The 25,367-nt window shown below is 45.4% G+C and overlaps 1 protein-coding gene across 3 annotated transcripts in view; it reads right to left on the reverse strand.

Annotated features, from left to right (window-relative positions):
* Positions 1-23,669, reverse strand: part of LOC310695970 (beta-galactosidase-1-like protein 2) — a 66,862-nt gene extending 43,193 nt beyond the window's left edge. The window contains exons 1-7 of one of the 3 annotated variants that reach the window (XM_083480988.1): positions 23,305-23,669; positions 13,703-13,759; positions 9,748-9,945; positions 8,295-8,363; positions 5,607-5,702; positions 3,033-3,141; positions 1,187-1,279 (exon numbers count right to left, since the gene is read on the reverse strand). In XM_083480988.1, the coding sequence (XP_083337114.1) occupies positions 1,187-1,279; positions 3,033-3,141; positions 5,607-5,702; positions 8,295-8,363; positions 9,748-9,945; positions 13,703-13,759; positions 23,305-23,654 (972 nt within the window). In that variant the 5' untranslated portion in view covers positions 23,655-23,669. Of the gene's footprint in view, positions 1-1,186; positions 1,280-3,032; positions 3,142-5,606; positions 5,703-8,294; positions 8,364-9,747; positions 9,946-13,702; positions 13,760-15,282; positions 15,363-23,304 lie in introns of those variants that run through there. The other 2 variants (XM_083480990.1, XM_083480989.1) reach the window with 2 other exon arrangements.
* Between the last annotated feature and the right edge of the window lie 1,698 nt (positions 23,670-25,367).

The following is a 25,367-nucleotide window of genomic DNA, read 5'->3' on the forward strand; positions in this document are numbered from 1 at the left end:
CAACCCCAGAGGCGGCCACAACTGGACCTAATGGTCAGGGGCCCCTTTACCTTTACCTTACACACACATCAATAACACATACATAAAATTGATTCAAATCCAGTACAGATACCAACTAGGATAAATGAAGTGGGGGGGATGCCTTGTGCTACAGCAGCTTCCCCTGGCCACACCATACACACACACACTGTGTTTGAATTGTTCGATTGTGTTGACTGTATTAGCGCTGCATTTAAAATGGATGGCTGTGAGCCATCTCAAATTGACGGAGAGGCAGCACAGACATTTAAAAAATATAATTAGCTCTGTTATTTTGGGGGTTACAACACAGTTGGATAGTTTAGTCACTAAAAAAATAATACTTCTGTTTGATTTAAAAGGCACCCTGATTTAATTCAACACAATATCACTATTTGTTTAGAAAATGTATTATTTTCAATGCAAAAACTTCCATTAATACCTGGAATGCCACAGGACTCCCCACCCTCCTTTGCTCCATTGCAAGTTCACAGTGAAACCTTACCCGTGCTTACTCAGAAGTAAGTTCAACAGATAAATGTATATAGCAAGGGTAGAGAACCCTTTTCAGTCCAAGGGCCACATTCCCTTCTAGGCAATATTCCCAGGGCCACATGGCAGTGGTGGGCGAGTCTACTTCTCTACCCTCCATCCAGACAAGCAAGAGGCATTATTGAAGTTCAAGGCCACATTCCAGCCAGGCAAGTTCATTCAGGGTTCAAAGCAGATCCATTGAAGGGTGTGACATGGGGAGAGTTCTAAGGGCCAGATACAGAGGGTGGACGGCACCTTTGACCCCCAGGCATGAGGTTCCTCACCCCTGGTGTATAGCAATACAGCTGCAACCCTGTATCACTTATTTAGGAGGAAAGAGGAAAAAGGAAAGGATTGAAGTAAATCAGGCAGGACTAATGGCAGAGATGGGGAGGCTATAGCCAAAGCGTCTAATTTTTCAGCTCATGTTTGCAAAGCAGAGAGGAAGAAAGAAAGGGAGGGAGGGGAGAGAAAGAGAGAGAGATGAGAAGGCACAATGTATTACTATTTATTATGTGTTGTTGTTATTAACAATTGTATACCACCCTATGTACCTGTAGATCTCAGGGTGGTTCACAGTACAGGCAGGAACATTAAAAACACACATAAAAATGAGGCAAAGGGAGCACTTTACCTGTTTGATGTACATCATGTAATCTGGGTCTTCAGCATAGGAGCCATATTCATTCTCTACCTGGATGGCAATGATTGGTCCTCCATTCTTGTACTACCAAAAGAGAGGAGGAGAGAACACATAAGACAGAGGTAGCCAACATGGTGTCCTCCAGATGTTCTTTGACCACAACTCCCATCATCCCTGACTACTGGCCATTCTGGCTGAGGCTGACAGGAGGTGGAGTCCAACAGCATCTGGAGAGCATCATGTTGGCTACCCTTGGCATAAGCCAGGATTCCTCAACCTCGGCCGTCCTGATGTTTTGAGACTACAATTCCCATCATCCCTGACCACTGGTCCTGCTAGCTAGGGATCATGGGAATTGTATGTGAAAAACATCTGCTGAGCCGAGGTTGAGGAAGCCTGGCATAAGGTATCCATCTGTCTCTGGCTGGTCTAATCCAACTATAAAGATTTATTGAGAAAGAGAACTTGCAGATAACTGTTAAGGACCTTGCTTATTGGTTTGATCCATTGGCTGGATTGGCTCTGAACTGGAACTTCAAACCACGACTTCCAGGGCCAATCTGGGAAAGTCCCCCTGGTTTTGCACCACTACAGATTAGAGGAGGAAAATGTATATCTAAACACTCCTTAAGTCACAAAAACCCTTCTTGAACACGTGCGAGCACGTGCGCGCACACACACACACACACACATCCCAGAGAAGTGCATCCTCTTTGTATTATCCTTCTACATGCAAAGAAATTTAGACACAGGAAAAATCCAAACATGCCATGCTGAAGTGGTGTGTCACAGAAGAGCTGCACTACATGCCTTTCCTGAATGTGTAAGCTGGCTCTCTGCCATGAATGATAGATGGTTGTGGAATGATCAACTGTATCTCTGCCTTGGTTCTCTATCTGCAAATGAATGAGACTCCCTTAACAGTCTCCCCTGCTGGGCTGCTGAGTTTAATGCACAGAGGAGTACAAAGTGCTTGGCTACCTCCCAGGCTTGTTGTGAGAATGAAGAAATTAAAGTCCTACACAAATGAAGCTTCTGCACAGTCTCTGTCACATCTTACTTGTGTGAAAGGGGCATCAGGTATTATCTGGGAATGAAACCATGCTCTTGTCCCTACCCTGTCGGCACAGGGCAAGTTGCCTGGGCTCTGCCTCTACATGTCCACGAATTAACTACCTACTTCACATGAACAGTACATGAAAACAGTTACAGCAAAAGTTGTACAATCTTTCAGCTCAGCTATGAACACTACAGTAGCTTTGGAAAAATCATATTCCCCTAGCCAAGGTTCTCCAAGTGTGAGATATGCAGGTTATGAAGAAAATTAAAAGCATCACAGGGCATTGCACATTTAGAAGTTATTGCACAATAATAAACATATAGGTAGCACAGTTGCATTGATTGCAAAGGTGTTTCAAGCACAGAAAAATGCAGGACTTTAGGACAACCTTGCTTATGCTGTTTGCTCCCATGGCTTACTATGGTGGAAGCAGCTGGGAAGCAGCTGCCTTTTGATCTCAGCACAATACCCCAGAATGCCTGATGCAGCATCGCCCTAGAGCAGCCTTTACCAAACTGGTGCCAGCCAGGGGCTGTTGGACTACAACTCCCATCATCCTTGACCACTGGCTGTGTTTGTTGAGGCTGGTGGGAGTTCCAGTCCAAAAGGTCTGGAGAAGACCAGGTTAGGGAAGGCTGCTCCCGAGCATGGCCAGAAAACCAGAATGGCAGAGGCAGCTTCCCAGACTCCAATCACTGTTTCCAGGTCAGCCTGGTAACCCTGGTCTAAAAATGCAAGTGGCTTAGCAGCCGCAACATAGCCCATGATCTGATTTACCTGAAGATGGACTACCTCACGCATCAGGCGATCAAAGTAGTCATCCACGGCCTCTGTGAAGCCTTTGTACGTTGTCCTCAGTTGCATTTCGGGGTCTTGGAGCAACCAGCTATGGAGGGAAAAGGACCAGAGCTTGTGAGAAGGTAAGAAGAGCTGTGCTGGGTCAGACCAAAGGAACATCTGTTCCTCCCCGCGGCCAATCAGGTATCTTTGGGAAACCCAAAAGCAGGCTAGGCCACATTTGGTCCCCAGGCCTAAGGTTCCCCACCTCTGCTCTACAAGCTAGAGCGCAGAAGAGGGACAAATTGTTAAAGTTAAGGATGGAGAGCACAAGTGGAATGTTGGAAGCAGAAGGTGGCATGCTGGGGAAGATCAAATGCAGGTGGCGTGGTGCACGAAAGGATGGATATGTGTTTAAATTATTACTATTTAATATTTATTGATATCCTGCCTTTTCCCCTGGCAGGGAATGAGTGGAGCAGGTCCAAGTGGGGGAAATTAAGAATATTTGAAAACTGCTAGCCTTCCTATGACTTAAGGTATCTTTGTACTGCAGAATCTAAACAGGTTTAACAGTTATCTTCTCTCCCCACTGAGCCCTGGGGTTGGTAGTTCAGGGGAGAGGGGCTGGGGATGGCAAGGATTCCCAGCCCTATCCTGGTGCCCTTTGGATGTTGTCAGACTCCAACTCCCATCAGCCCCAGCCTGCATGGCCAAGGGTCGGGGTGATGGGAGTTGTAGTCCAACAACATCCAAAGGGCACTGGGTTAGGGAAAGACTTCTTTATGAAAGGCAGTTTGGAGGTTCCATCCTCCTTACAAATCCTTTTAGAATGTAGAGGAGGTGGGTCTGAGGAATGGAGAAGGAACGGTTGTCCCAGGTACTGTTAAAAACACAATGAGAGTCATGGAGACAAGAATTAGTAGTGGACGAGGCAGTGGGATTGGGAAGGGGGAGGAATGGGGATGTGACAGCAGATGAGCTGATGCAGAGTGGAGTCAGTAAGAAGGAGTCTAATGTCAGAGTGTTCCTGTTACCACCAGGAATAAAAGGAACATTTGTTCGTGGAGTCTTCTGGTTTCAGTTATTCACAGGGAAAGAATTTGCAACCCCCCTCCCCCCGCCAGCATTATGCACAAAAGCAGTTGATAGCGTTCCAGAGAAAATGGGTATAGGCACCCATAAGAGGAGGCAGCGAAAACAAGGCATATTTGTTCACACTTTGCATAAAAAAGAGGAAAGAAAAAATGTCTTGCTCTGAACACTAAGCATTTTCCTCCTCTCTTCTCTGCAAAATAATAAAGGGTGCAAAGCAATAATTGCAACGCATATGATACTTTGTGGGTTTTTGGAATAAGTCTGCAAAACTTGCATGCTTTAATATGAACATCCTAGTTGAGGGTGAGGGAGAGGAGAACCGTACACAGTGCCTTGAACTCTGTGGAGGAAAGATGTGATTTAAATGTAATAATAGTATTTATTTTAAAATCAGCTAGTCCATTCACCCCATTGCTGATACATGAAATCACTGTTCAGATTTCCTGCACTGGAAGAGGGTTGGACAAGATGACCTTTGAAGGTCCGTGCGACTGTTTCTGTTTCCTATGTAAAATACCATCCGTGTAGGAATATTGCTATGTACTAAGTCAGGGAATTCAGCAAAGAACCCTGGGCTGACTTTACCCTGTGCCCTGCTTTATCCTCGAGGTGCCTCTCTCAGCACCTCTCTCAGCCTCCCCATGTGCAGGAGCGAATCTCTAACATCCTCGAGCTGTTTTCTAGGTTTGCTTTGCATGTGGACTTTCTTCATCTCCTACCTCACCCCGTGGGAACCTCCTGTTGATGCAAACGGGAGCACAAATGAGAGGTTTCAAGAGCGCAGCATAGCCGCTGGGATCCTCTCCTGGTTACCAGATCTCGAGGGAGGTGCTGTCACAAGCTGCTGGTCTCCACCTATTTATTTCCTCCAGTCATCTTTCCCACCAGAGGTTTAGCCTCCGCAGAGAACCTTTCGGGTAGTGGATCTTCCTTCGTTCTGCTCTCACGTCTTCTCTCCCCCTTTGTGGTAAACCGGCGTGAGACATTTATGTCTATTTTGATGCCGCTGCATCTTTTATTTATTTAAAATATTTGTGTACCCTGTCTCTCCTGCTGTCTGACACAGCTTACAGATTCAGTTAAAGCAAATCTCTTCAGATCAAATATGCAAAACCAAACTATATTTGAAGTAACTCCATGAAATTGCTCCTACCCATCTTTATTATTATTCTTAATATTGAAATGGTGTTCAAAAATAAGAGGTAGAAACCCAGTTTCCCAGGGGCAACAAGGGAAGTACAGGAGGGAAGTGTGCATCTATGCCAGCCTTCAGCAACCAGCGGCCGTGTATTTTGGACTACAACTAGCCATTTCAGAATCGCCAGACTTTCTTCATTTTCCTAATTAAGAGTCTGTTCCCTGAAGTCCTAGTGGGCAGTAGGAATTGAGAGCCACAGAGCCAGGGTTGACTGCCATTCCAAAAGACAACCAAAACTAGATAGTTTTACCTGGGCAGTTTTACCTAGATAGACTTACCTGGGCAGACCACCAAGGTCCCACTCGGAGCAAATATAAGGTCCTGGACGCAGAATCACCCACAGCCCAACTTCTTCAGCTGTCCTAAGGAAAGCCCTGGAGAAGGAAACAGCGTTAGGCAGAGTGAGGGAACCACAAAGCTGGCAGGAGATGTTGTAAGGAACAGCAACTAGCAAACCTTACAGATCTGGAGAACAATGATCTAGAAAGATCCCACAAGCTGTAGTGATAAAAGCATTGGCTTTTAAAACTGGTTGCTTCAAATCAATATATGAGAACGTCACTCCATGTTTCTCCAACACCGACTCCCTTCTCTACATGTTCTCTCTCCCATTCCGCTCTCACCTTTGCTTTTTCTTCTTCCCCTTCTTTCTAAAGACTACCTCCTCTTCTCCCATCTAAAGTCTATTATAGCTGCTAGCCCACTACATTTCAAAACTTTATGCTTGTCTTTGCCCCTCTTCCCACTGGCCAGTTTGTCTGTGACATTCGAGCATCTCAGCCAATTACAGCCCAAGGCTTCACTACTACCACAAAATCCCTTAGATGATTAGCACATTAAAATGTAGTTAAACTGCAAATGAACAGCAGCAGTTTATCCTTGCCGGACATCAACCATCGGATGAGCCCATATGTTTTGCATTCTGCCTCTAGAAAAGGCCAGCCAAATGCCTTGGGAGCTCAAATGCAAGAGAAGACCCCTTTCCCAAACACTTTAGCTTGGAAAAGAAACAAAAGAGTAGACAGGAAATATGGTGCAAGTACAGCCATCTGATGGCTATGTCACACTTTAACTGCATGCTCAAATCTCTGTTTCTCCCCAGATTTTTTTACCACACTGCCACAGCCACATCCCAGGTCTGGAGCCATTGATGTGATGGAAGGTCACATCCCCTAGAACATCACCTGTGACTTGGGCCAATTGCAAAACAATGATACAAGCTGTACGCCATGGACTTAGTTCAGCCTACAGCAGTCACTCAAAGTTGGGAGTATCAGTCGTCAACCATGTGGACCTTCTCTTGCCAAGGATGCAATCAAAATTTTAGACCGACAGAAACTGGAAATAATGAGGACTGAAGCATTCTATTCTTGGGCTTCTATCCAAAGTAGCCCCAGATATGTTTCTCTGTTACAAGGATTTTTCCTTCCCCAGTATGCCCCCTAAATCTGTTGGGTTTTCCCCAACACTTTGTAGAAGATTTGAGGAGGGCACAGAATATATGGCAGGGCAGGGAAAAGAAGCAGGAGAAGGAAGTTCCATTGCACAACTGTAGATACAGTGGTACCTTGGTTGTCAAACTTAATCCGTTCTAGGAGGTGTTCAACTCCCGGAACCGTTTGAAAACCAAGGTGTGGTTTACAATTGGCAGCAGGAGCTTCCTGCACTCAGTCGGAAGCCGCAGAAATTGCGTTGGACGTTCAGCTTCCAAAAAAAGTTTGCAAACTTACTTCCAGGTTTGCACTGTTCAAGAGCAGATTTGTTCGGAAGCCAAGCCATTTGACAACCAAGGTACCACTGCACTTGCACTAACAGAAGGAAGGCACTGAATACCTCCTGCTGTATCCTGCGGTATTTTAATACATCCTTTGTAAGCATCCTAGCCTGACTAACATAAGAAACAGCCCAAGATTCCTGCAACTACTGAATGGAAACCAAAGCCATATGAGAACGCCGTAATAAATTTATAGAGAACTTGGAAACCTTTATTAATTTTTGACACGTTAGACTGCACCCTTCAAAAGGTGTAAGAGGCTTAACTGAAATGTTGCAAAACTATATCAAATTGTACAGATTATGATTTGGGAAATGCACAGTGATATCCAACCAAGTCACATTCCGGTGACAATGGTGGGCTCATGTTACTTAAGAGTAATACTCTATTACGACTGCTGGATATTCTATGACTAGTGCTAGATATTACACATGGAATGAATAGGCACTTTAAAAAAGGATTAAATTATAATTTATTATTTGTGATTGTAAAGAAAATTAAGTTAATTTTTAAAAATGTAAAAAGATTTGAAGTAGATGCAGCTTTGGTCTGAGCTGGGAAGGAATGAACACTGAGCCTTAAGCAGGCTTTATCCGGCACAGAGACAATTCAGCACCTGTTATTAACAAATGCTGACTCGCCATATCTTTCTTCCTCTTTCTCAGTCCCTTATGGATAGGGTTGGCAGACTCTGAACAAGCTTTATTGTCAAATGGAGTGGAGAGACAAAAGATTGCTATGCAGGGCATAAGCCTGCAGAATTGCAGGGCAGGAATCTCCTTATTAACTCATCTTTAACTCATAGAGCTGGAGGGAAACTATTCATACTGCTCCCTGAAGATCCTTCCTCTCAGCTTAATTCGTGTCTTCACAAATTGAGCTTTGAAAAATTTCCACTTCTAAAGGGATAGAGCACAGCTCCCTCCCAGTCTCTCTCCCCGGCCCCAGATCTTCTTCTAGCATTACTAACCCAAACAACAACAACCCCCCCCCCATGTCTAATGTTCTGTAAACTACAAACCCTGCTCCAATATTCTGCAGCCAGGGGCAACTAAAGCCAGAGAAATTGTCCCAACTGAATAACATTATTTGTTTACAATAAATTTGATTACTCAGGTTGCAGAATTTACTTGTGTGGGGGTTTGTTTCAGCCATGGACCGTGAGATCCATACTTCAGATCAGGATAGGTACCTCAGATCCAGGTTTCCGCGGAAGTCAAATTTCCCTCTTACTTCCTCGTGAAGATTCCATGGGACATACCTGAAAGACAGAATGAATTAGCTGCCCGTTTCAATGCTGGTTTCAGGGTTCAAGCAAGGAAATCAGCTGACTATCCCCACTTCACATCCCATAAATCTTTTACAGCAACAATAGCCAACTGATGGTGTGTGAGGTGGATTGGGGCCCCCAAAGCAATTTTATCTGGCTGCTGGAGGCTTTGCAAAATAAAAATAAAAATTATGAGGTGTGGTAAAAAGTTTGCCAACAGTTTTCCTCTTTTGGAAAAGAAAACCAGTGATCAAGTTGTAAGAAACATAAACATTACTCTCCTATGAATCTTGTATGCAATATACATGCAACCCACTCAAAGAAGCTGTTAAGTCGTTAACACCAGGTGACATCAACTTTTAGTATGGAAATTAAGACAAGGGAGATGTCAAAAGTTGCACACAGAATGACTTATTAGCCCAAAGTTTATAAATTAGTTGTTCCCAAGGAAGGCTTAACTGGCAAATAATATTTATAACTGAAGAATGATGGGTGAATCTATCCATTTCTACTCCATGTTGCAGATTTTTACCCATAACTCTGTAGTATTTTTGCATTAATCTGTTGATATTTTTTAATCCTCTCAAAGTATGTATTTAGTACATATCTGTAGACACATTTCTTTCAGAATACCTGTTTAAATACATACTTTTGGTATAACTTCCAAGAACAGCATTACAACATTTGGAGAAGTACAAACTCCAATGGACAGCTCATCTCTGATCAGTAAGAAAACTATGAACTGTTTTGTTTTGGAATTCACAGAGATTGGATTGCTTAAGTATCCCCTCTTTGAGGTCTTCTGTCTTTCTCTTCTTTTTGTGCACTGGAATCTTCCTTCCTTTCCTTTTCCAGCTTTATCACAAAGCCTGCCTTTTGGTGAGGGTGGTTGGCTTGTGTGACAACACACGCCCCCACAGTTCAGTGTCCCCAATTTATAGAAGAAAATTTAAGGGAAGGGCTGTAGCTCAGCGGCAGAGCACATGTTTTGCATGCAAAAAGGCCCCAGGTTCAATCCCAGAATCTACAGGTAGGCCTGGGAGAACTGCTTGTCTTAAGCTTTGGAGAGCCACTGCCAGTGTAGACATTGGTACAATTTCATGTGAGTGGCATGGAAAGGGAAAAAAGGGGTGAAGGGTGGCATAAGAGAGAAAGGGAGCAGCAGGAAGATATGTGGCCTCACACACTTTGGGTACATGCCCTTCAAAAGTTTATGCCAGTGGGAATGTGACCCTCAAAAGGTGGGGAGGTAATTCATCTCTGGTGTAGAGAGATGCCACAAAGCTAGGCTCTGTGTTAAGGCAGCTTCCTATCATGTTCCCATGAAGTCAGCAGCTACAAACTGGACTGAGCCTGCAGTAAGGGCAGCACTTACGTCGTGAGGGTGTTCAAGCCACAGGCCTTCATCTTAATCAAGCGGTCTTTCCAGTATTCACGGGGGATGCGGAAATAGTGCATTGAGCCTCCAAAGATGCGAAACTCCTTGCCCTCCAGCAAGAACTTAGAGTTCCTGGCCTGCAAGCCATGGATCCTGCCCCGCAAGCGCATGGGGACCAGGCCACTCCAGTTAAACCTAGAATAGGGGGAAAAGTTCAGGGGTAGCACAGCCAAAGTCAAGACATAGAGACTTCCTGGAAAGTGACAGCTAGTTTGACTTCTTGTCAAAGCGAGCTGGGGAACACTACCAAGTCAGATAACAGAGAAGGGTTGTGTGGGTCTTTTAGGCACTCTTCGGTATAGTTCTTGCTGAAAAGGCAAGGCTGTGCCTGGGCCATGCTACTTTGAACTGCATGTTTAAAAACTAGCTCTTCAGAAAGATCAGGAAATAACCCTTGTCCCTTACATCCTGGTTTTATATGTACAAATAATTATACTGGATGGCAGGTGGGGCTAAACCTTTGGTCCAAGGTTCACATAGTTAGTTAGCCCTCCAAGGATGGGATGCCAGCAGGGTGTGTGGCCAAGATATATACAGACAGGCAAGCACACACACACATTTAGACAGCCAATCAGCAGATGACCAGATGGCAACACGGGGCTGGTAGGAGAGGTTTCTCACCTCCTAGCCCAGAAATGGGAAGGAAACCACACTCTCTTCTGCATTTGCCCCCAAGCACAGTACTGGGTTTCCCCCCTTCTCCTAGCTCAGCACTGCGGTGAAAGCAAAAATGAAGCAGAAGAAGCAGGATCCTGCCATCTCAGTGCTGCAATGGAGAGGAAAGCCCCATCTACTCTGCAAAGGTCCTCTTCTCCCTAGGGAGACACTATTGCTAGGAGGTCTAAGAGCAGAGGGAGAAGAGGTGCCTTTGCATAGGGAGATTTTGCTAGAATCGGGCAGGCTGTAAGTGCCTTGGATAGCTGCATCTAGCATGTGTTATGGGTTCACCAACCCTGCTGTATGGATGACGATGATGATGATGTATACACACACACACAACTCAAGTCTAAGTTTGAACAATCTGTGACCCATCAGTCAGTCAGTTAGTCAGTCAGACATATTCTTACCCTTATGTTCCTCCAAAAGGTTACAGAATTGACCCTGCCTTATCCTCACAATCCTGTGAACTACATTACAGTGAAAGATAGTGTCTGGCCATAGGTAACCCAGTGAGGTCCATAGCTAAGGAAACATCCAACATGGTACAACACTGGTCCACCAAGGGCTGAACACACACACCCCTCCCCATCTTTTCAAGAATCCAAAATAGAAGTTTTTTTTCTGAATCCTTAGTGTTCAGCTTTGGGGTGGCAGTATTACTTATGTAACCTGGTGGTCTAATTATGCAGTGTGGCTTATTACTCTTAAATGCAGGTAGATTTAATGGCCACGGCATCACAGAGCATAATGCAGTTGTGTGCACTTACATTGCCTCGAGCAGGAGATGCTCTAGAAGTATTACTTAGCAGATCAAAGATGTGCAGAGTCCTTGCTACATAGGAGAGAGGGGCTCTATGCAACGGAGGGGGGGGGACTGCTGAGGACATGGGCATTGCAAGATACCAGTACATTGAAGGACTCGGGGTACTCCATGATACAACCTGGCATAAATGCAAATTTATATGTAAATATGCCTCTGGGAAATGAAGATGATGGGTGGCTGGCATCTCACCAGAATGGTGTTTTGCAGCACACCCAGTAGCCATAAAAGCAACATTTTTGCAGTTGTTGGTTTATTAAAGTGTAAAAACAGGTGCAGGAGATCTGGGGCCTGCTGAAAACCCCCTAACAATGACCCTGGCTGAGGACTAGTTAAATTGGGATGAGAATTCCTCACACAGGTCACATTCACACCATGTATTTCAAACACTATGATACCACTTTAAACAATCATGGCTACCCACAAAGAATTCTGGGAGGTGTGGTTTGTTAAGTGTGATGTGAGTTGTTAGAAGGCCCTCCAGACCCCTCCTAGAGCTACAACTCCCAGAGTTTCTTGGAAAGAGGAACTGATTGTTAAACCACACTGACTCTTGGTAGCTCTACAAAGGGAATAAGGAGGTCCCCTAACAACTTTCAGCATTCTTAACAAACTATACTTCCCAGAATTATTGGGCGAATATCAGACTTTTTAGGAGTGCTTTAAATAATGTTTTCTTACCACTTTGGTCACTGTTCACCTGCTTTCCTTTTTGCCTTCTTATTTGCCTTATCTGCCCACATCTTAATCATGCCACCCTGCCTAGTGGCCTCCCGGTTCACGAAGCAAGTTGCCCAGTTTCTCCCATCTAGCCCGTCACCGTCTTCCCATTTCATAGATGCAAGGAACCTTTCGTTTTATTTTTCGCTCTGCACTCATTACTAGAAAACAACTTTTTATGATACTGGCTATGAAAGCATTTTCCAAACATGGTGCCCTCCAGCAGTTTTGGGCTGCAACTCCCACCAGGTCAGAAGACCATCATTCCCAAGCTGTAATAATAATAACAATAAAGGCAGCTTGAAGTTGTAGGAGTACCATCTATCCAGGCTCCAGCAACATTGAGAAAGGCAACTTGCAGCCCATGGAACAGGAAGACAGTTTTCAAAATGGCAGGCCTTTTCAAGTAGGTTAATGGGAACATTGTTTTCAGACTCCATATGTTTCAGTGATCTAAATAGGCACAGATTCTGGCACTGCCAACCCATGGAAATACAGAGGGTGTGGCGGTAGTTTGAGTTCTGCCATGTTCATTTTCCTCACACAACTGAACAGTTTGCTTCTCCCCACTCCCACTTCATGAGACAATGAGATAATACTAGATAGCTAATAAGGAACTTGGATATTGAAACAAAAAACTGTCTAGCTGTAATAATAGTATAGATAAGCAGGGATCCTGAGGGCTCCATACAGGCTTCCCCGTTTATACCACAACATCAGATGCTCTCTGGAAAATATCTTCTGAAAGAACCCACCAGGTTGCCATCCAATGCAGCTCAAGGTGTTTATACAAGCACTTCCCTGAAGTATGCAGTGGATTCTCACTGGCAGTCCTTACAATGCCCTATAACAAAGCAGGGCATTCAGATTATCCCCACAGTGAAGAAATTTATGTTTGTGGTGGAGCTGAGATTTGAACCAGCGGCTTCCTACCACCCAACCGCCATTGAGATCAATGGAAATCACAGAGGCCACACATAACTGGACTGCCTGTGTGGGTTTCCCACTCCTCTCCACTCGCAGTTTAGTTCCTTGAATGTTACCTCCCAAGTGACGGTGGGAAGCAGCGTCAAGCATGCTTGCTGACTGTAAGCCAGGTATAGGGAACCTGTGGCCCTCCGGATGTTTTTGAACTCCAGCTCTGGTCAGCCCCAACAAGCATGGCCAAGAGTCGGATATTATGGGAGTTGGAGTCCAACAACATCCCCAACTCTACTATAAAGGGCAAATGAAAACTGAACTGGACAGATTCCAAAAATGCTTTCCCACCAGTTGTAGGAGAAGCCATAGAGGAAGTATTTACAGTGGTGACTGCATGGGTTGGGATCCTCTTTCCAGACAGAGGGAAAGGAAGACCTATACGTAGCGTTGTATCTGGCCTCCTAAATCTCAGGATCTCAAGTTGAACACCCACAACAGGAACAAGCTACACCATACAGTGCTAGACCCTGGACGATATATAAATACCGTTTCTAGGCTAAACACACAGGGTTTGGGGAGAGACATCACAATTCAGGGTAAAGGGGAAGAAGCCTCTCTCTTGCTGGCACAGTCTAGCGAAAGGAGACTAGCAAAGAGTAAAAAAGAAGCATTTGGTGAGGAAGGGATATGAGTTCTGAACTACAACACAGCATCAAGGAAACTAAATCTGAAACTTGGAAATCCTGACCACACAGATAGTATAGATAGTACCTCTGAACCTCCTCATCCCTACAGGCCTCCGAAACAACAGGCAGGCAGGGGATATACCTGGAAAAAGAAGTTCGCATTAAATGTGGCATGTCTGAATTGGGAGGTCCAGCAAGAAATGACAAGCTAGCATTCCCCGGTGATAAGTTTAAAGTCCAGCATTCCCAATGCTACAGATTTTGCTGCTTTCCTTTTTAAAGGGATTGTTTCATCGGTGGTGCCACAACTCCAGGATTCCTTCTCCAGGGACATCCAGCGGACACCTTCTTGATGCATTTGCAGAGAAGCTGTCGAAATGCTTTTATGTACACAGGCATTTTGTCATTTTAATTCACTTGCCTCGCCGCTCACCCTGCTGCTGCCTTTCAGTGTTGGTTTTATTGATTGTCTGGCTGCTATTCCTAACTGATTTGTTTTACCAAAAATGCCAGAGGGTGCACGTGCAGAAAAACGGCCCACGGACTATATTAAATAAACAAATAAATAAATAATAAATTAAGTTTGCCAGTTCGGGTTCAGGCTGGGGCCTCTGCCAAAGCATGAGAAACAATGGGCTGGATCCAAACTTAGTCATGTTTAGAGGAGATGCACGGAAAGAAATGGCACTTAAGTCCCATTCTCCATAATGTTTCATTGGACAAGACGTGATTGCTATGCAAGCAGGGCGTGAGGAAAAATCATTTAAGTCAGATGTACAAAAAAATAAGCTGATCATGTAGCCACAAAGTAAGCAACACCACCCGTCTAATTTGTTTTTTGTTATATATTTCCTTATCCCCTTCTGTTTTGCGCACTATATTGCCTGATTTAGATCTGCCCCCAGCTGAAATACATGTAATAGTTACCCTTTCCTATCCTATTTTACTCTCTTTCTATTGTCTGTTGAAAACTTTTAGATTTGAAGTCCCGTAAAGGCAGCAACCTGGTTTGGTGGCGGTGTTTTGTTCATGTGCTACTATTAGCAACCTCCTACCTAGTATTGTGTGGGAATTCTAAGAAACAAACAAAAAGAATCAGTGAGGTTTTGACATCCGGGGTAAAAATCAGTGCAGTTTGGAAAGGCTGAACCCACCATCTTGATTCAAAATGGCCTCCAGTTGTATCCAAACACAGATGCAAACCTGCTCCTCAGTCCCAAGAACCATCATGGAAAAGTTGGTTATAGTATCTTTACGAGGTATACGGATGCATAGTGAACATGCAAGGAACTTTCCAAAATATACAGCAGATTTTAAGCTGGGATGGTCAAACAGCAGCTTGCAGACTGGATCCGAGATCCATCAAGTGGTCCTAGCTGAGTCAGAACAAACTGCCCACTGTTCAAACAAGTGTTTTGAACACTTGTTTAAAAAAGGTCAGGCAGGGCAAGTCTGTTTCCAAAAGTATGAGGACCTACCCTCAGCAGGCCACTCCCACTTTGTACAATGCAAAGGGAAGAACCACACAGCACAAATAATAGGCTTAGTCAATTGTTACTTTGGACAAGAAACTCTCTGTAACCTCCAAAGTGACTGACTTATGCTTTCTACTTACACGAGGGAGCATTTAGCAGAACTGTGGGTTTTATAAAGGCTTCTGCTCACCTTCCAGGAGACACAGAGCAAAAATAAACACGAAGCAGCAGAATCTCAGCACAATTAAAGCACATCAAACCATTACTTTATCTCTCTCTCTCTCTATATATATATATAGCAGGTGTTTGGAAGGGGGGTGGCATATGGTTTTCCCACCTTTCAGGATCCACAAGTTTCCCAAATATTTCAAGCCCGATAAGAACAGACACCCAAAAATCCCCGCAGAGATGAAACACCCTCAGGAGAGCTAAAAAGATACACCTGCAAAGACCGGCTTCAAAGTCAGGTGGGATCCAGGACACAGAATGAGTTATGGGGACAGGCTTGTCATCCATCAGCGCTTTGATGGATATATATCTAAAAGCAAAACAATCCCCCACCCACCACACTAGCAGCACCAAGGCTGACATGAGCTACTATTAGCCTGACACAGGAACTGATTTATAGCTCTGGCGATCCATCTTTCCTTGCACATTACTTTTTATGATCGACAAGGAGTGGTTGTATTATGTGTAGCGCTTATTTTAAAGCCTTTAAATCATATCCCGCTAGATATGGCATCACTCTCCAGTAATGCCCCCCCCACTGCCACCCCCCCCACTGCCACAGCCACCCCACTTGAAGTCTGCTTAGGAAAAATTTCCCCTGGCAGTGACTGCCTTAGCAAAATTCTGGCTTTCTCTTTGTTTCTGTGCTATGAGATCTCAGCTCTTACTCGGTAAAACACCCACAGGGACACATGAACATCCCCAAACCAGTCTCTTGTCGTCTCTCCCATTCCATCTTTAATCTGTATTTATGGGTTATTATTATTTTTTAATGCTATTGCGTTTATATCCCTCCTTTTCCTCTACAGAGCTCAAGACAGCATACATAGTTCTCCTCCTCCCCATTCTATCCTCACAACAACCCTGTGGGGTGGGTTGGCCTGAGAGTGAGTAACATGGGATGCAATCGGATTTTCGGCGTTTCAAAGGATAGGGAGAGGAGAAAGTGTGTGGCAGCAGTAGGAGCAGAATGTCACATAGGTGAGGATGAATTGAAGGGGACTTGAGGGGTTCACAAGCCACACTGAGCTAAGATATGGATGGGCCCTAATACTCGGCAGTGGATCCTACCTCCCCCCCACCCCCCGGGACATAACATCACAGATTACTGTAATTCTTACTTAAACTCCTGTAAACCTTGACCAGAATATACATTACATTTAAAGGCCTAATTAAAAACCCATCTCCCCACTGACCTTAGGGCTATGTTTATTACTCAACTTTAACAGGTCATAGATAAGAATAGCTGTGACAGCGTTCTTTGGAGGAGAATGAATCTACAAGCAAGAGATGACGAGAGGCAGACAAGAGTCTGAGCTGGTTGGAAGATGACTCTGGAAGAGGAAGAATTAAGAAGCAGGACAGAACTGGCTCCTGCAGGAAGAAATATGTGCTGATATTTGTACACACGCACACCAACCAATCTCCCTAAGGACGTGCATCTGCGTAAGCAGATTTATGCTCACAGATCCCTTGCTGAATCAGGAGCAGTAGGCACAAATCAGGTATGCAACCTCGATATATGTACCTGAATGAGGTTGCAGCATTGATAAGGAACTTGGCAGCATTGGTGAGGAACTTGTGGCCCTCTGGATGTTGCTGGACTACAACTCCCATCATCCTTGACTAGCAATCATTCTGGCTGAAGAGGCTGGTGGGAGTTAGGAGTCCAGGGACATCTGAAAAGCCACAAGTTCCCCACCCTGGGATATGAACTATATGGCTCTGAATGGGACTCTTACAAAAGTTCAAATGTGCATCCCCACCAATGATCTCAAGCAACTACTCACACAATGGCATCTTGCACAGGTCCTATTGGTGTTAAGTTCTTGGGAGAACTGCAGTAGGTCAGACTGTGCCATATGCTAGATTGCATTGCTAGCAGCCTCTCTATGTTCCCATTCTACTTATGAGCAATAAACTTCTCTAGCCAGCAACCAGGTCCCATGAGTCTCCAGGTCTTAAAAAGGAGACAGCTAGCAAATTATTTTAATAAAAAGGGGTGGGGAGAACTGGAAGGAAGAATAAAAAATTCCTTCCAGTAGCACCTTAAGGACCAACTAAGTTAGTTCTTGGTATGAGCTTTCGTGTGCATGCACACTTCTTCAGAGGTGCACACGAAAGCTCATACCAAGAACTAACTTAGTTGGTCCTTAAGGTGCTACTGGAAGGAATTTTTTATTTTGACTATGGCAGACCAACACGGCTACCTATCTACTACTGGAAGGAAGAATGCAGTTTAATGCTTTCACCCAGAAATGAAGGTAGGGCAACTCTGTGCAGCCCAGAAGGCTGGAGTAATGGGCAGGAACCCAACTTTTTCTGCTTTTATCACTTTGCAAACCCCCATCTACATTGATGGAACTAAATCGACATATTTTGCCTCAGGCTCAATTCTGCCCTTTTCTAGTAGCAGATGGCAGGTTTAGAAAGGCTATCTGCTACTTCATAAAATCACAGCATTGTTTGTTTTAGAATTGCTCTTTGTTTCTTTGTGTGCATGCCCTGTTTCCTAGATTCCTTCATGCTTGCTTTGCTGCTTTGTTTGCACTGTGCAGGGTCAATGACAGATATTGTCTACACCTTGCTGGAGAAGATAGTGCTTTGTTTGTACCTCACAAAGCGATAACAAATTAACGACATTACATTACTACTGCTCTTGCTAGGCTTTTAGTGGTGGCTGGGGGAGTAATTAAAACATGTGGGCTCTGAACAGCACCAAATCTGCCAGACGTTAGAGCTCCAAAGAACAATACTAGCCTCTACTTTGTAGTGGACCAGCCTCCTATTTAGCAGCTCACCTGCAGGTGACCAGAAATTTCACATAGGTGACTGAGTGGGCTGGTGCAGGAGGGACAGGTCATTCCATCCCTCCTCTATCCATCCTTTCGGTAGAAGACTCATTGTTTACGAGCCTGCTAAGATGCTGCCTTTCTATGCTGGTGGCCAACACAAGCTACCAGTCTTTCAGCAAGATAATTTGTGATCCCATTTACAAGGCTGTTACATATTTTAAAATGAAAGTTTTATAAATCACATAGAATTGTTCATCTGGCAGAACATGTATAAAACAAGGGAGGGAAATGGGGTATATTCTGGGAAACCCAAAGGGTTGTGTCGCATGCCAATCCATCCAAATGTGTCTTCAGTATAAACCATAGCTTGCTTGTCCTGTAAACAGTATCCCAAAGGAAACAGAAAGCTTACAAGCATTCTACAACTGCCCATAGCTTTATCCGAGGGCTGAATTACACTTTAGTCTTGATATTTTGTAAAACCAGAAGCCAAGTCATACAAAAAAGATTGTGTGTGTCTGTCAAGCAAAAGCAGGTGAAAGGGACGTCATGGAGGGGCACTACTGAAAGGATACCAGAAATAGCAGGATGACACAGGGCCCCAGTATGCCAATGTTTCAAAATGAAGAGCAAGCGGCAGTCTTTAGTACACAGATTTCTTTCTATCACCTCTGCTACCTGGAAAGTTATAAAATCTCAACCATGTCGTTTCACTGCTAGCACTGAACATTGTGCAGCCAGGGAACAGATGATTATAAACCCACATAAAACAACAAAGGAGCATAAACTATTAGATCATAAGTAAGCAAAGACACCCCTCAATCAGGCAGTCTTTTCTCCCACAACCACAATGGTAAGGGGGGGGGCTGTCTCTTTGGAGCCACATACACAATCACACCCTTCAGGTTAATTTTAGGCAGAATACCTACCACCATAACCTAATAATGTTGCTTAGAGTCACACTCTATAAGCATGATGTGAAAGAGAGGGAAGGGGAAATCCTCTCCTATTCCCCACTGTGATTATCAAAATGGAACAGCAGTTCGTCAACAGGTCTGATAATCAAGATGTTTCTCTTTCTTAATTTATAACTAGTATCTTGTAAACTTTGACTTGACCTTGCGTTTGGCACTGCCTAGTACTCAGCCCAGCCCAGCTTCATGCAGCCTCACAGTTTAGGGGAGTTAGAACCATAAAACAGTGAGATAAAACAATAAATTAAAACAACAAAACGAAGCACTAAAAGGAGTTAAGAAATAAAATGGAAGAGAGGATAAAAACAAATGCTAACGGTTGGTTATAGAGCAGAAACTTGCCTTCGAGTTGGCCTTACAGCTCAAAACCCTGCTTCAAGCATTCGGCAGTGCACTAACATCTGAAGTGTATTTAATCTGAGACACACACCGGGAGAAACTGACTGCTTGCATTACCTGGTTGGCAGTTTCTAGAAGATCAGCCTGAACTGTATATGTCTTGTTTATGTGGAATTTTTCTAGGTTTGACTTGGGTTAAAGCTGATCAAGGCTGCAATCCTAGACACACTTGAAGTGCAAGCTCCATTTCTCGAACCTCACACATGGGGTACCTGTGGTCGTCCAGATGTTGTTGGTCTCCAATTTCCCTTAGCCTCAGTCAACAAGGCAAAGGATGGGAATCAGAGTCCAGCAGCATCTGCACAGCCACAGGTTCCCCACGACTGCACCAAGTAAACATGTTTAGGTTTGTGCTGCAAGTTTTATAGTGACACAGTAAGTGATCATGTAAACCGCAAAATGCAGTTATTCATGACCTAAAAAGAAAAATGCACTCAGGTACAATAAACCAGTACATTTCCTCTCACCGGCTGCCAGACAAGCACTTGAGAAATATTGCTTGTCTCTTTAAACATGCTGATGCACCGGAAGGATATAAAGATGCTGAGATGCCGAACCTTTCCCCAGTCCCTTTGCTCACCTTCCTTCCCTGCCTACTGTTCATAGAACTGAAGTCCTACTTGTTACACCAGACAGGAGAGGAGAGTGGGCTAAAAGGCCAGTGCAGGATCAATGTGAGGAATACAGTCAAAAGAGGAGATTAGAGACCAAAGAGGATTGGATAAATTCATGGAGTATACGGCTATCAATGTCTACAAGCCCCACAAAAGCTATATTCTACCTCCACTGTCGGAGACAGTAAGCTTCTAAATACGTTGTTGGGAATCACCAGTGGGAAGAGTGCTGTTGTTAATCAGGTTTCCCACAGGCATCTAGTTGGTCACTGTTAGAAAAGGATGCCGGACAATATCAGCCACTGACCTGATCCAGCAAGATTCTTCTTATGTCCAGGGGGTTGTAGCCACTAAGTTGCTGGTTTCATCAATGCTAGGATTTCTCAGTGCACAACAGAACATTCTCCCTCTCTCTTCCCTAGTCCTGAATCTATTATGAGTTTTCCCCAGCCCTGGATAGCAGATCTGGGTAGAGGGGACATGCAGGGGTAATGCTGGGATGGGAAGGGAGAGACAGGGAAAGTCTAATTGAACTAGTGGTGATTCTTGCAAATGCACAGCTAATTAGTTGAGCACCGCCTTTAATGTTTAAACGCAACAGGATCTCTGGGCTGCATTGTGGCAACTCCGCGTTGCTGTATGGAAACAAGTGTCTCGTAACAATGAAAGGCAGCCTTTTATCTAACAATGAACCTGGTAGCCATAGGTGACAAGGAGTTCTCTGAAGGCCAGCGTGCGAGTTAGTCGTTCCATCCAGCCCGCTTAGAAGGCAATGTTTTACTAGCCTGCTAAGAAGCCACTAGTCTACATTTCCATGCTAGCCTCAGAAGGCAGGAATGTGCTTCCCCTTTTCTATGGAAATGCAGGCTGTTAGTCTCTTCTCAGGCTAGTGAACTTTTTTTTTTAAGGCTAGTAATTTTTGTGGGTTTCGTTTCAAGGCTGCATAAGGGGTCTTATACCTTGCAAAAGTGGGAGGTTACTGGAAAACTAATTTTTTTAAAATCAAAAATTGCATTGGTAGTAATATAAGTGAGGAGCTGGATTGCACCCAATGACCAGACTCACCCAAATAACATTAGAAAGAAAAGGCTCTTCCTACATGCACGCCAAGAGCCTTTGGGCAGTCAGGTTGTTTCTTGACTGAACACAAGGAAGAGCTGTGCATGCATAAGGCCCTTTCTTGCTTGGCCAGTGGGCACAATCCCAGACTCCCTCATATGTTCAGTGCTGTACATGTGTCATGTGTAAACATGGCTCACTATCTTCCTGTTATAATGATTTACAACTTCTCAGAGTTCTTAAGACTGAATTTGTGTCCTGTAAACTCTTGAGCTGTGTACATGCCGTACATTTAAAGCACATCCCCCACCCACCCCAAAAATCCTGGGAAATGCAGCTTACCCTTCACATTGCTACAACTTGCCAGCACCCTTAAGAAACTACAGTTCCCAGGATTGCTTGGGGATTGGGATGTGCTTTAAATGCCTTGGTCTTGAGCTAAGGAGAGAGGTAATGAGAATCTTTGATGGAGGGCTGAAGGACAAACTGCCTAGAAAAGCACAATCAATCAAGCCAGGCTGCTTACAAATATTCCAATATTTCAGATGAGAACAGGACACACTCATATCGTTGTTAACACTCACCCACCCTTCTGCATATTGCTAAGAGTTCCTTCTTCCTCTCTGAACTTGTTTACCTTGGAGTTGCCCATCTGACACTGATTTAAGAGGATGGAGGAAGTTTCTCATTTTGGTTAAAGATATACTAGAAAGCTTTGAGTTCTCTCTCCTATGATTCTCAAAAAGAACTAAAGTGCACTGGAGAGCACCTTCCTGTCTATGTATGCACCCTGGAGTGACTATACATGCCCCAGTTCAATGATTTAATGGTTAGAGACCAGGGTACAGGCAGCAAGCTTGAGAAATTGCAAATGGACCTTCTCAGACATTTTTAAAAATGCAGTTTAGTACACCATGTTTTTAATAAGTCATCCGTAAAATCAACTCCCATCGTTCTTCACCACTGACCTTGCTGGCATGGCCTAATGTAATATCTTTGCCCAACCTGGTGCTCAAACCCACAACCCTGAGATTAAGAGTCTACTGCTCTACTGACTGAGCTAACCCTTCAGACTCTGCTGATTTTTGAACCAACCAGCTGGTCCTTTCTAGTCAGTTGACGAACGTGCCTGTCAATTAATATGGTTGTGTACAATTCTGAGGGGAACTAGACTCGCAGATCTCCTTAGAGAAGTTCTACAAAATAGGTCCTGCAACTTGGGGTGCTGTTTTTTCCCCTATCTCTAAGATCATTAGCGTCATGCTGGCCACGTGACCCGGAAGTGTCTGCAGACAGCGCTGGCTCCTAGCCTCTTAAGTGAGATGAGCGCACAACCCTAGAGTCGGACACGACTGACCCGTACGGGCAGGGGTACCTTTACCTTTAAGATCATTAGAGCAGTTTGATTTGCAGAGACAGAGCACGTGAACAGGAAAAGCTTCATGATAGCCATCTTCAAATACCTAAAGGGCTGTCACGTGGAAGATGGAGCTAGCTTGTTTTCTCCAGTTCTGGAGGGTAGGACCTGAACTTCAAGTTGCAAGAAAGGAGATTCCCACTAAACATCAAGAAGAACTTTCTGATGGGAAAAGCTGTTCGACGGTGGAACTGACTCCCTTTGGAAGTGGCGGCCTCCCCTTCATTGAAAGGTTTTTAAACAGAGGTTGGATGGCCATCTCTCATGGATGATCTAGTTGTGCAGGGGGCTGGACTAGATCACCCCTGGTTCCATTCCAACTTGTCCAATTCTATGAACAACCCTGCAAGGTGGGTTCACTCTCTTTACACCTAAAGCAACCTTATGCTGTATATAATTTGGAAAGGTGGGGTGGGGGAGGCAAAAATGGGGGGAAGAGGACCATGGTGAAAACATGTTCCATTGAAGGTGGGTGGGGGGCACCCTAGGAGTAAAAGAGGAGAAACCTGGATTTAACCCCTTCCCACTAGAATGGGGCTGGGAGGAAGAGGGATGAAGGGTCTATGGGCGCTCCCAAGGGTGAATGGAATGGGGGTCGTTTTGCCCATATATGGGCATGGGCGGAGCCCTCCTCGGGGAAGGGCGGGGCTCCGCCGGCAGGAGGCGGGGCCAGATTAGCATATCGGGTCCAGGCCCCGCCCCTTTCTCCTCAGCGGCTCCTCTCACCTGCTCAGCACGACGATGGCCAACACCAGCAGGAAGGCGCCCGCGAAGAGACGCCGCCGCCGGCGCCCCCCGCAGCTCCACATGCTTTGGAGGCGGCCCGGCGCAGCCCCGGCTCCGTTACCAGGGACTCCGACTCTCACTACCATTGGCGGCGCCGTTACTAACACGGGCGCCTCCCATTGGAGGGAGGGAGGCACCTTCGCTCGGTTGTCGTTGGCCGCCGCCGAAGCGCCGAGAGCGAAGGGCGGGAGCGCCGGCCCGGTCCCTCCAGGCGATTGGCCGGTGTCGCGCCTTGGGAGGCGGGGCCAGTCTCTCGTTCCTGATTGGGCGGGCGTTCTCCCGTCGATCATGCTTCGCTCCCTGCATTCTAAGGCTCCCGCTCTCCCACCTGTTCCCGCTGGCGAACGCCTTAGCCTGGCGAGGTGCCAAGCCGCGCAAAAAGCAAAGGGGCGGGGGGGGGGGCAGAAAGCGATGCTGGATCTGCTGCACATGCTCAGAGGCTGAGCGATCCTGGGCAGCCGGCTTGCCCGTTGTCAGCTGGCCGCCCGCACGCTCAGAAGTGGAGCTGGACTGAGCAGGTCACTCTCCCTTGGGGTAGCTGCCGGAGTGCACTTTGCACTTGCTCAAAGGCTCCGTGCACCTGGGCAGTTGTCTGCCAACATGCTGGACTGAGCAGGTTCGTCTCCCTTTGGGCAGGCGCTGTAGTACACTCTGTATGATGTTGCGAGTGGCTGAGCAGCTGCCTGCCCTTTGCCAGCATGGTTCAGCAGTTGGGTTGGAGCAGGCGACTCTCCCCTGGGATCGGTTGCAGCAGTGCATTTTTCATCTGCTTGGGGAACATGGGCCCGACTGGAGAGGGCGACTTTTCATCCCGGTGGTTGCAGGAGTGCACTCTGTACAGGCTCAGCAGCACCCTCTTTATCAACACCGTCAACACAGTCCTGCCAAACAGGTTTGCTAAGGCAGAGCTCTGAGGGACATGCACACCTGGGTGACTCAACAGAATTGACTGATAAGCTTTTCTTGGATAAGTCAGGAAATTGCAAGCGAGGGGCTGGGAAGTAGCCCTCCAGAAACAAAGCTTCATGCACACAGAAAGCTAGCATAGAAACCCTCACCGTTATGTGCTAAATTTCTCCATGTACATAGTATTTTATGCGAGTGTGTGTGGATTCGGGCATATGCACAGGGAAAACATTCAGATATGCAAACCCTTAGCTCTAGTCTGAAACCGTATCTTATCAGAAAAGCTGCTGCTACTTGATTTCCTGTGTTGCTACTGAGTAATCTTAGACTCTGAACTTAATAGTACATCCCATCCCTGCCTTTTTGAGATGTTTCCTAGTTCACCTCAAAGTACAGTAAACCAACTCTGCTGCATTTGGGGCCCTGAATTTTTGACCCCAATCCTCCCTTGTTGGCAATGCTGTTGATTTCTTCTATTTAAACAAAGTACAGTGGTACCTCGGGTTAAGAACTTAATTCGTTCCGGAGGTCCGTTCTTAACCTGAAACTGTTCTTAACCTGAAGCACCACTTTAGCTAATGGGGCCTACTGCCACCGTGCCACTGGAGCACGATTTCTGTTCTCATCCTGAAGCAAAGTTATTAACCGGAGGTACTATTTCTGAGTTAGCAGAGTGTGTAACCTGAAGCATCTGTAACCTGAAGCGTCTGTAACCCGAGGTACCACTGTAATCCCTGCTACATAGGAATGGCAGGCCCTTTGGTTATCCTGCCAGAATTAAGAATAAAGGTAAAGGACCCCTGGGTGGTTAAGTCCAGTCAGAGGCAACTATGGGGCATGACGCTTATCTTGCTTTTCAGGCCAAAGGAACTGGCATTTGTCAGAATATAAGGAGAGCCCTAGCTGGATCAGGCCAGTGGCCCATCTAGTCCAGCATCCTCTTGTCACAGTGACCCAACATGCCAGTGGAAAAATGGCAAGCAAGGCCAGAGCTCAATAGCACTCTCCCCTCCTGTGGTTTCCAGCAACTGCCATGCAGAAACATTCCTGCTTCTGACAATGGAGAAAGAGCCTAGCTGTCATGACTAGTAGCCATC

Source organism: Podarcis liolepis (genome assembly GCF_965112155.1).
Source record: "Podarcis liolepis genome assembly, chromosome: 16".
In the NCBI taxonomy this organism is placed as follows: Eukaryota; Metazoa; Chordata; class Lepidosauria; order Squamata; family Lacertidae; genus Podarcis; species Podarcis liolepis.